This window comes from Trematomus bernacchii, unplaced genomic scaffold, assembly GCF_902827165.1.
Source record: "Trematomus bernacchii unplaced genomic scaffold, fTreBer1.1, whole genome shotgun sequence".
In the NCBI taxonomy this organism is placed as follows: domain Eukaryota; kingdom Metazoa; phylum Chordata; class Actinopteri; order Perciformes; family Nototheniidae; genus Trematomus; species Trematomus bernacchii.
The window spans coordinates 30,878-42,500 of record NW_022987906.1 but is presented as its reverse complement, the minus strand read 5'-3'; the positions used below and the strand labels follow the sequence as shown (position 1 = coordinate 42,500).

At 46.1% G+C, this 11,623-nt stretch overlaps 1 protein-coding gene across 8 annotated transcripts in view; it reads left to right on the top strand.

Moving 5' to 3' along the window:
- The window catches only part of LOC117470215 (retinoic acid receptor alpha-A-like), a 26,518-nt gene extending 15,186 nt beyond the window's left edge, over nt 1-11,332 (top strand). For 7 of the 8 annotated variants that reach the window (XM_034114899.1, XM_034114906.1, XM_034114903.1 and 4 more), the window contains 5 exons: nt 1-146; nt 8,845-9,049; nt 9,243-9,310; nt 9,390-9,480; nt 9,853-10,145. The exon at nt 1-146 is cut by the window's left edge and continues 31 nt beyond it. In XM_034114899.1, coding sequence (XP_033970790.1) covers nt 1-146; nt 8,845-9,049; nt 9,243-9,310; nt 9,390-9,480; nt 9,853-10,145 — 803 coding nt within the window. Of the gene's footprint in view, nt 147-8,844; nt 9,050-9,242; nt 9,311-9,389; nt 9,481-9,852 lie in introns of all 8 variants that reach the window. The other variant, XM_034114898.1, reaches the window with a different exon arrangement.
- Nucleotides 11,333-11,623: the final 291 nt, after the last annotated feature.

Sequence of the window (11,623 nt, the reverse complement as noted above, 5' to 3'; positions counted from 1 at the left end):
ACGTTTCTCTGTGGGATAAGTTCAGCGAGCTCTCCACTAAATGCATCATAAAGACGGTGGAGTTTGCCAAGCAGCTGCCGGGCTTCACCACGCTCTCCATCGCTGACCAGATCACGCTGCTGAAGGCCGCCTGCCTGGACATCCTGGTGAGGACACACTGTGAACAACATACAATACAATACAATACAGCTTTAAAACCTCCACACCAAAGCGCTGTCCAGTCAAAGAAACAAAGAAAACTAATCCCACAGCTCAGCTCACACACCATAAAACAAGTACAAGTAAAAACAATCAACTATTTAAACGCAATAAAAGCAACAATCTACAAGATGTCAATACGCTAAGGAGAGTATGTAGTCTACAGGTGTACTGCAGTACTACTTCTACCTGTATTTACATGTAAGGACACTTTATACTGCAGAGGGACACATCCTACTTTTACTCCTGTACATATATCTCATCACACTTATGTAAAACCCAATCTCATAGGCGTCTCTACGATGTAAAGAAGTCTGAGATAGGCATGGATAAAAGAAGCAGAGTAGAAAAGAGAATTAAAGAATTGGGAGGGATGAAACCCTCTGTAATGGTCTCACATGCAGAGCACACAGTGACATGTGTTCTCTGCTTTTAACCCATCCTAGTACCAGGAGTCTAGTACTAGGAGTCTAGTACTAGGAGTCTAGTACCAGGAGTCTAGAACTAGGAGTCTAGAACTAGGAGTCTAGCACCAGGAGTCTAGCACCAGGAGTCTAGTACCAGGAGTCTAGTACCAGGAGTCTAGTACCAGGAGTCTAGTACCAGGAGTCTAGTACCAGGAGTCTAGTACCAGGAGCAGTGGCGGCTGGTGGAAAATATTTTAGGTGGGGCTGTGGAAATGGTGATCAAACAATACTAGAGGGGTCCGGGGGGATGCTCCCCCGGTAATTTTTTTTGAGAAAAGACCCCTTAAATCATGACTTCTGGTGATGTTAGAGGGGGGGAGAAGGACAATTTGAGGCTTAAAAATATGAGAAGACTGATCAATACCTCGATAACTTCAGTGTGGTTAGCTATGAATCTTCCAAAACTTCCAAACACCTTGTCCTGGACATAGTTTCTACAGCATAAACTGTGCAACAGTACAGTAGGCCCACACAAACTGCAGAACACCGGGGCTTTGGGAACACTGATTTAATTCCCATTTAACCTGTTAAGGGGCTTTTTTCCCCCGTTTTTTTTCTCACGAAACTGTGTCTCAGGGCTTCTTAAAATGTAATAAACTATTCATGTGTCCTACTCAGAGGAAACGCATCTAACTGATGATATGAACCATGTTTACCGAAACAAAACACAAGTCTCACAAGAAGCGTCTAAATGAGCCCTGAGCGAAAAAATGCTAACGCACTCTAGGTATAAATCAATCGATATACTTATCGGATATGCACAAACAAGCTTACAAGCTGAGATTCCACATATTCTAGAAATATAAGTATCATCACTGAGCGATCAGAACTCGCGACAGGGGAAGCAAATACAAACATCACACAACGTAGCTTTAGGTAGCAAAACATGGAGATATGCTCACCTTTTGCAGAATAACAATTCTGATCAAAAACGAGAAAAACGCAGCTGAAGGTTAATCCATAGGTTAATCCAATGTGTCTGTCACTTTGAAAAATGATTGATGATCCATAATTCAATTTTTATGTCAAAAACGGAGTTTTCATTAGCTGCTAATGGTAGCTTCCAGAGTGTATGACAGCTTCCTGTTTTGTCTCCTTGGATACGAGTCCAAACAACTCACAGACTGCACCGGGCGCTCACGGAGGAGCCCTGTGACCATCATATTTGACGCCGCTGATTGGCTGAAATTATGTTTTCGCGGCATAGTTTACACGTTACAGATAGCAACAGTCAGCTGCTAGTGGCTGCTGCTGCACTGGTTGAGGGCTCCTCTCTTAGCGCCCAGACGAGAGAAGGTACACGGGCAAGGCCAGGCAGGAAACATGTGACTTATCAGTAACTTTAGACATCGTAACACAATTTTAAACGAGATTTTATTGTAGATTATACATTTTACTGATACCAATTATATAATATTTACCTTGTTCATTAAAAATAAAAATAAAAATATATATATTTTTTTAAATATATTTTTTATTTTTATTTTTATTTTTATTTTTATTTTTATTTTTTAATATGGGAAGAGGTGGGGCGGCGCCCCTAGCGCCCCTATGGACCGGCCGCCACTGACCAGGAGTCTAGAACTAGGAGTCTAGAACTAGGAGTCTAGCACCAGGAGTCTAGCACCAGGAGTCTAGTACCAGGAGTCTAGTACCAGGAGTCTAGAACCAGGAGTCTAGAACTAGGAGTCTAGTACCAGGAGTCTAGAACCAGGAGTCTAGAACTAGGAGTCTAGTACCAGGAGTCTAGTACCAGGAGTCTAGAACTAGGAGTCTAGAACTCGGAGTCTAGAACTAGGAGTCTAGTACTAGGAGTCTAGAACTAGGAGTCTAGTACCAGGAGTCTAGCACCAGGAGTCTAGCACCAGGAGTCTAGTACCAGGAGTCTAGTACCAGGAGTCTAGTACCAGGAGTCTAGAACTAGGAGTCTAGAACTAGGAGTCTAGCACCAGGAGTCTAGCACCAGGAGTCTAGTACCAGGAGTCTAGTACCAGGAGTCTAGTACCAGGAGTCTAGAACCAGGAGTCTAGAACTAGGAGTCTAGTACCAGGAGTCTAGAACCAGGAGTCTAGAACTAGGAGTCTAGCACCAGGAGTCTAGTACCAGGAGTCTAGTACCAGGAGTCTAGCACCAGGAGTCTAGCACCAGGAGTCTAGTACCAGGAGTCTAGTACCAGGAGTCTAGAACTAGGAGTCTAGAACTAGGAGTCTAGCACCAGGAGTCTAGCACCAGGAGTCTAGTACCAGGAGTCTAGTACCAGGAGTCTAGTACCAGGAGTCTAGAACTAGGAGTCTAGAACTAGGAGTCTAGCACCAGGAGTCTAGCACCAGGAGTCTAGTACCAGGAGTCTAGTACCAGGAGTCTAGTACCAGGAGTCTAGAACCAGGAGTCTAGAACTAGGAGTCTAGTACCAGGAGTCTAGAACCAGGAGTCTAGAACTAGGAGTCTAGTACCAGGAGTCTAGTACCAGGAGTCTAGAACTAGGAGTCTAGAACTCGGAGTCTAGAACTAGGAGTCTAGTACTAGGAGTCTAGAACTAGGAGTCTAGTACCAGGAGTCTAGCACCAGGAGTCTAGCACCAGGAGTCTAGTACCAGGAGTCTAGTACCAGGAGTCTAGTACCAGGAGTCTAGAACTAGGAGTCTAGAACTAGGAGTCTAGCACCAGGAGTCTAGCACCAGGAGTCTAGTACCAGGAGTCTAGCACCAGGAGTCTAGTACCAGGAGTCTAGTACCAGGAGTCTAGAACTAGGAGTCTAGAACTAGGAGTCTAGCACCAGGAGTCTAGCACCAGGAGTCTAGTACCAGGAGTCTAGTACCAGGAGTCTAGTACCAGGAGTCTAGAACCAGGAGTCTAGAACTAGGAGTCTAGTACCAGGAGTCTAGAACCAGGAGTCTAGAACTAGGAGTCTAGTACCAGGAGTCTAGTACCAGGAGTCTAGAACTAGGAGTCTAGAACTCGGAGTCTAGAACTAGGAGTCTAGTACTAGGAGTCTAGAACTAGGAGTCTAGTACCAGGAGTCTAGCACCAGGAGTCTAGCACCAGGAGTCTAGTACCAGGAGTCTAGTACCAGGAGTCTAGTACCAGGAGTCTAGAACTAGGAGTCTAGAACTAGGAGTCTAGCACCAGGAGTCTAGTACCAGGAGTCTAGTACCAGGAGTCTAGTACCAGGAGTCTAGTACCAGGAGTCTAGAACCAGGAGTCTAGAACTAGGAGTCTAGTACCAGGAGTCTAGAACCAGGAGTCTAGAACTAGGAGTCTAGCACCAGGAGTCTAGTACCAGGAGTCTAGTACCAGGAGTCTAGAACCAGGAGTCTAGTACCAGGAGTCTAGTACTAGGAGTCTAGTACCAGGAGTCTAGTACCAGGAGTCTAGAACTAGGAGTCTAGTACCAGGAGTCTAGTACCAGGAGTCTAGTACCAGGAGTCTAGTACCAGGAGTCTAGAACCAGGAGTCTAGAACTAGGAGTCTAGAACTAGGAGTCTAGCACCAGGAGTCTAGCACCAGGAGTCTAGTACCAGGAGTCTAGTACCAGGAGTCTAGTACCAGGAGTCTAGAACCAGGAGTCTAGAACTAGGAGTCTAGTACCAGGAGTCTAGAACCAGGAGTCTAGAACTAGGAGTCTAGCACCAGGAGTCTAGCACCAGGAGTCTAGTACCAGGAGTCTAGTACCAGGAGTCTAGAACCAGGAGTCTAGTACCAGGAGTCTAGTACCAGGAGTCTAGTACCAGGAGTCTAGTACTAGGAGTCTAGAACTAGGAGTCTAGAACTAGGAGTCTAGAACTAGGAGTCTAGAACTAGGAGTCTAGCACCAGGAGTCTAGTACTAGGAGCAGTGGGCAGCTATTGCACAGCGCCCGGGGAGCAATGGGAGTGAGGGGGGAAGGGGGTTGTCCGGTGCCTTGCTCAAGGGCACCACGGCAGGGCAGGAGGTGAACTGGGACCTCTCCAAGTAGCAGTCCACACTCCATATTTTAGGTCTGTTCGGGGACTTGAACCGGCGACCCTACGGCTCCCAGTCCAAGCCCCTAGTGACTGAGACACTGCAGCAATGAGCAGATTTACACTTACCAAATGATATAAAGATGACTGGTTGTAAATAAATGTATGCTTCTAAAATACCCATGAATGCAAAACATTAAATGTAAATTAAACATATTTATAAAAAGACTGAAAGTAACATAAATGTGAACACATGGTTAATAAATGCTAAACATAGAAAAGTGAACAGGTACTTAGTACATGTAAAAACACCTGGTGTGTATTGACTGAGTGAACACAGGTAGAAGACTGAACAGCTCCACTCAGACACAGCTTTAGTTTCAGAGAGGTCTTTACTTTAAGGTTCAGGACACGGCACCAGGACAGACCAGGACAGACCAGGACAGACCAGGACAGACCAGGACAGACCAGGACAGACCAGGACAGACCAGAGGCCTGTACTACGAAGCCGGTTCAACAGACCCTGGATATGTTTGAGTTACCCGGCTTACCTAATCCAAAATAAACGGGTTTCTGACAGCGCAGCGTCATACTTCCTGAATGAAAAGTGAACTTTAATATTAGTCAAATATGAAGAAGTTAAACTTTAAACATCCATGACTTAAACACTTTATCCAGGATCAAAGCCACATAGCTGCACCTGCAAGGTGAATACAGCTGGTAACAGAGAAAGTGTTTGAATGCGTACATTAACAGGTTTATGAAATCACTGCCCCGTCTAAGACACGATCTGACTTTAATTACATTTGACTCGAGTGTTTCGTCAACTTAATGTGTTGCTTAAAATAATACTTCTGCATCCAGTATGTGACACTGTGAGTGTTGCACGGCCAGATACGGCTCAGCTGACTCAGATAAGGAAATATATGATACATTATGATGTGATATGATATGAATGATAATGGGACACATCGACGTCTGCACTCACAGTGCCGCGGACTGTACTTAATGTTACTCTGATCCGGTTACTTATGTTGTGGCAGATATTTAAGTCAGCTTTCTTAACGCTAATGTTATAATAGTCAGATTGCTCTGATTGCGTCTTTCCTGCAACGGCAGTTTAAACTGTATTTCCTCTATCCTGTAATATGACTTGATCGCTTTAAACTCTGCACACTGAGCTCTGATTGGTCAGCAGGCGGTGCTTTCACTGACTTGATCTCTTAGCCTGCAACCTAACCTGCTCCGGACCAGGCTAGCCGTTCAGCATCAGTTACCATGGAGATCTAGCCCGCTAAAAAGAGAACCAGCGTCGTAGGACCGGAAAGCCAGAGTTTCCCCTGAAGTCAGCTAAGAGAACATCCGGCTTCGTAGTACAGGCCTCTGGAAGCTGAAGCTGGTTCAGGAACACGTGAAGATCGAGGGCAACGGTTCCCAACCTGTGGGCCGCGGCCCCCTAGTGGTCCGCGAAGGCATTGCAAGTGGGCCGCCAAATATATTTTTTTTTTTGAAGACACAAACATGGACATAAGAATAACATATAGGAGATGACATTCCCGTCTCAGACAACAACAAACCAAAAACAGAAGAAATAAAGATACAGTCAGTAGGACACAAATACAAACAAAAACCACCAAAAACACAACATGGCATATTTATAGTTCCTTTAATCCCACTCTTCGTTGGAGCTCATTATTTCCCATTTCATGGTGTGTTGAGCCATTACTAATGTACTCTTCAAACACCTTCAATTAAGATTACTCCTTGATTGACTTTTAAAAATATGTATTTTAGCCAGAAGAATGGTTGTATTTATTAACTGTGTGCGGTCTTCAGCTAAAAGCCCAAATAAAATATTAAAGGGTGTAAATGTAAATCCAAGATTTGCCGCCAAATAATCTGCAAAACGTTATGATTTGTGTGGAAACATTTCATTATTAAGATTTTTTTTATTTGAACCTCTTTTCCTTTCTTTTTCTTGCTCCTCCTTAGCAACGGTCATTACAGTCCTTAGCAACGGTCATTACAGTCCTTGGCAACGGTCTGTTCTACTGGATTTACAACGTGTCACATGTTCTGAATCGACCAATCAGAACTTTATTTAGCTTCTGTATTGTTTATGATTGAATGTGGGCCGAGAAAACATTTTTAGATTCTTAAGTGGGCCCTGAGGGGGAAAAGGTTGGGAACCGCTGGTCGAAGGAAATACTTCTGGACCTCTTGAAGGTACAAAGAGGAACTGGCCCTGAAGGGAACACAGGGTGTCTCTCAATGTCGAGGACGCTTCCTTGGTAGGACATGTCCCTCCGAGTCAGGTCCATCAGAGACTAGGCAAGAATCCTTCCTTTCATTCGGAGAACGAAGAGTGGAACAGGCGTGCGTCATATGAGAGGCCCCGCCTTACATTTTCCGCCAAAGATTTTGGAAAATTGGTCCTTGCGCAAAGCATTGTGGGGATTTTAAGACCGCGGAGGATACACATATGCATCCTCGAAATTTCCCGCAACGAAGGATTCAGTCCTCGGTAGAATTCCAAGGATCCTGGACATTGGAACAGTCCTTCGGCGGGACTCGATGACGGAGCATCCTTGAAATAGTGGCTCTGAAGGATCCTTTCTCGACATTGAGAAACACCCACTGACTAAATACAAAGGGGGAGGGATGATCATTATGGACCAATTAGGGATGGCTACACAGGTGGGGGTCAATCAAGGGCAGGAAGTGAAGACAGGACAGTGAGAGGAGAGTAACACAAATAAAACAGGAATAACAGAATGACAACGGAAATGGTCTTAGTGATAAACATTAAACTAGTTAAATGGTTGGTGGGGGATTGGTTGACTGATGTGTGAATTGGTGAATTGATTGATTAATCAATGGTTAATGTGTTAATTTGTTAATGTGTTGATGTGTTGATGTGTTGATGTGTTGATGTGTTGATTGGTTGATTGGTTGATGAACGTATAACATCATAAACCTCTGAGTCCTTTCAGTGTGGTTAAAGACACGTTTTATCGACCCGCTCCATAGAAATGATGCAGAGAACTTAATATTCTCCCTTTAAGGCGCCGTTTACACGAGGAGAAAACTGCTTGTATCTGCATAGTTTTGCGTGCGTATAGCCCTATTATTTACACGAGGCCGATAGAAACTGACCCCACAAACGATAACGGGTCCCAAGGTGGATAGATTTGCAAACGAAACGCTCTGGGGGGTCAAACGAGTCCGTGTAATCACCTCGATATGAATATTTCCTGAAAAAATAGCGATAGCCCCACCTCTCCCCACCTCTCCCCACCTCTCCCCACCTCTCCTCACCTCTCCCCACCTCTCCCCACCTCTCCTCACCTCTCCCCACCTCTCCCCACCTCTCCCCACCTCTCCCCGCCTCTCCCCACCTCTCCTCACCTCTCCCCACCTCTCCCCGCCTCTCCCCACCTCTCCCCACCTCTCCCCGCCTCTCCCCACCTCTCCCCACCTCTCCTGCTCACTGCTGTAGCAACTATCAAAAATAGCTGTGTTAATTAAACGCACAAGGGGTTCTTGAATGAAATAATATTATAAAAGGCAAACCAGAATTGTTAACGCCCAATATACTCCTTAAACAAAATAAACAGAGTCAGATTTCATGCATTGATCCATTATATTGACAAAGGAGCGATCTTACCCGGTGTTTGTAGAGAATATCTCTCTTTCTGAGCGCGTCCTCTCCACAGAGACGTGCTTCTTGGTCGGTCGATGCAATATCCACAGATTCGATTTCTTTCAGTTAACTTCCCCGTTGCATTTATCCATATGCATTTATCCTGTCAGTAGCTACTGCTAGTGCTACTGCTACTGACCATGCTACAGATATTAGTGCAACATCTACAGCTCCTCTACCACAACCATCAGCAACAAGGACATGGAGAACTACATGAACTACATGTTGCTAAATACACCGCGGGGCATAAACAGAAGGGTAGCCATGGCAACATTGCGGCGGGGCTGCTCGGGCTGCTCTTCTTCGCTGCTTTTGGTGTATTTTGGCGGAAGTTACAGCGCCACTTACAGTCCCGGCATATGTACTACAGCGTTTCCAGCGGCCTCGTTTGAACAGACACGTTAAATGAAACGAATGCATGTGAACGGAAGACTTTTTTGAATACGCATACTGTGCATAAACGCAAACGTTCCCGTGTGAGTGGGGCCTAAGTCTAAACTCTGAACCTCTCGCCCCCCCCCCCCTCCCTCCCTCAGATTCTGAGGATCTGCACCCGCTACACCCCCGATAAAGACACCATGACGTTCTCCGACGGGCTGACTCTGAACCGGACTCAGATGCATAACGCCGGCTTCGGCCCGCTCACAGACCTCGTGTTCACCTTCGCCAACCAGCTGCTGCCGCTGGAGATGGACGACGCGGAGACCGGGCTGCTGAGCGCCATCTGCCTGCTCTGTGGAGGTACTGCACCTCATAGAGTATATATTAAAGTGGAGATGCTGTGTGTGGCTCGGCTGTAGCAAGCCGCCAGAGATGTTAAAGTGTGTGTGTGTGTGTGTGTGTGTGTGTGTGTGTGTGTGTGTGTGTGTGTGTGTGTGTGTGTGTGTGTGTGTGTGTGTGTGTGTGTGTGTGTGTGTGTGTGTGTGTGTTGCAGACCGTCAGGACCTGGAGGAGTCGGACAAGGTGGATGTTCTGCAGGAACCCATGCTGGAGGCCCTGAAGGTCAGACCCCCTCCTATCAGCATGTAGTATTTATAAGTATATATTTATATTTATACAACGATCCCCTCTGTGTGTGCAGATGTATGTGAGGAGGAGGAGGCCGGATAAACCCTGCATGTTCCCCAAAATACTGATGAAGATCACCGACCTGAGGAGCATCAGTGTGAAGGGTGAGACACACACACACACACACACACACACACACACACACACACACACACACACACACACACACACACACACACACACACACACACACACACACACACACACACACACACACACACACACACACACTGGGCTTCATGGTGAGAATGACACAATATGATATTTCTACACAAGTACCTCGATATCTGTTCGTGACGATGTTGTGCTTCCTCTCACGGAGTATTTTAAGACATTAATATTTCTACTTTCACTCAAGTGCAGGATCTAAGTACTTCTTCCTGTAGTTGTAAAGGTTTACCTCTTGTCTTTATGAACTCTATATACTTTATAAACCTCACTCTCTCCCCCCCCCCCCCCTCCTCCCTGTCTTGCAGGAGCAGAGCGAGTGATCTCTCTGAAGATGGAGATCCCCGGCTGCATGCCCCCTCTCATCCAGGAGATGCTGGAGAACTCTGAGGGTCTGGAGGGAGCTGGGGGAGGGAAGGGAGGAGGAGATAAGGGAGGGAAGGGAGGAAGTGGAGGAGGGAAGGGAGGAGGAGACGGTGGAGGAAGAGGAGGAACCAGAGAGGAAGATAAACCAGAGCTCCGTCTTTCACCAAAACCAGATTCCTCCTCCAGTCCGAGTCCTTCTCCTTGTTCCCTGTCCTCTCCTCCCCCCTCCAGCTGAAGGTCTTGACCCCTACCTGAAGGTCTTGACCCCCACCTGAAGGTCTACGCCCCCCAGAGGCATCACACTGCCATACACCCCTCCACAGCCCCGGCAGACTGAGAGCAGGAGGTGTGAGGCAGTGTGGGAGGAACAAAGAGCTGCCTCCTCCTTATTATTATAGGAGCCAATCAGAGCCCTGGGTTTAATGGGAGGAGCCAGGATTTGTTGATTCAGGTTTCAACGGAAGACTTTAACCCCCCACCAGGAAGTGCGCCGGACGTTGAAGCTAATTTCTGTAGTGGCCAAACGGAGGTACTACAACTACTGTGACGTCATGTTGGCCCAAAGATACTTTCCCCCATTGACTTCCATCGAAAAGTGAAGAGACGTCTGTAAATCAGAGGATCATTTTTCTGTAATAAACTCCCCAGCACGAGGCTTACTGCTTGGAGGCGGGGCTTAATGTTGGGGGCGGGGCTTAAGGGAAACTCCAGTGCTCTATGACTGTGAATAGATACAGAAGATCCTCGACTGAACACTCAGTCCGTTTATTTTCCATTTCTGTCGCCCATTCAACTGAAAGCCTCCGATTCTCAATCGTGGTTCTAGAGTCACTTTAGTGGGGGGGGCCGCGCTGGGACCAGTTCATGAATGAGAGGCACATTTAGTGCTGGAGACAGAGACAGAGTTACATTATGATGTCACAGCGTACAAAGACATAAAACACCATCATCGATTTTTGTGAATAACAGAATTTGTGTTAGAATTGTAGTAATTGACTTATGATGACTTACTTTACCCTTCAGTGAGCAGCGTGGGGAAATCAAGACATGCTTTCTGTTTCGTTGTTCAGGTGTGTGCTCAGTAACTGTTGAGACCTCAATCCACACACCCTGCTTCCTGCCTTCATACCCAGAGCTCTGATTGGCTGAGGTTGATGAAAGTCGTGTAAATGAAGGATTCTGAGGACGGTCTGATGAAGAGGAGCATTATGGGATGTATAGTGTTCAGAGTCAATATCTGTAATATATTGTAAATATAAAGATCACTGTGAGAGGTTTTCAGACGGAGCGGACTCAAACAAGAAGTTATTTTCCTAACTGTAAATGTGTACAGACTGTATCCCCCAAACACACCTGTACACCTCTATATACACACACACACACACACACACCTGTACACCTCTATATACACACACACACACACACACACACACACACACACACACACCTGTACACCTCTATATACACACACACCTGTAAACCTCCACACACACACACACATATCCCGTCACACACACACATCAGGGAACGATCCTTGATTTGTTTTTCTTCCACTAATAAAATGGAGACTTAATGAGATATGTTTCAGTGTCGTCGTTAAGAAAAGACGTGTTTAGATTTCAGACGTAGCTCAAAGAAATGACTTCACACCAAAAACAGTTTGACCCGACTCTGAAACAGAGCCCATGGTGCTCCAGCAGGGGTACACTTTAA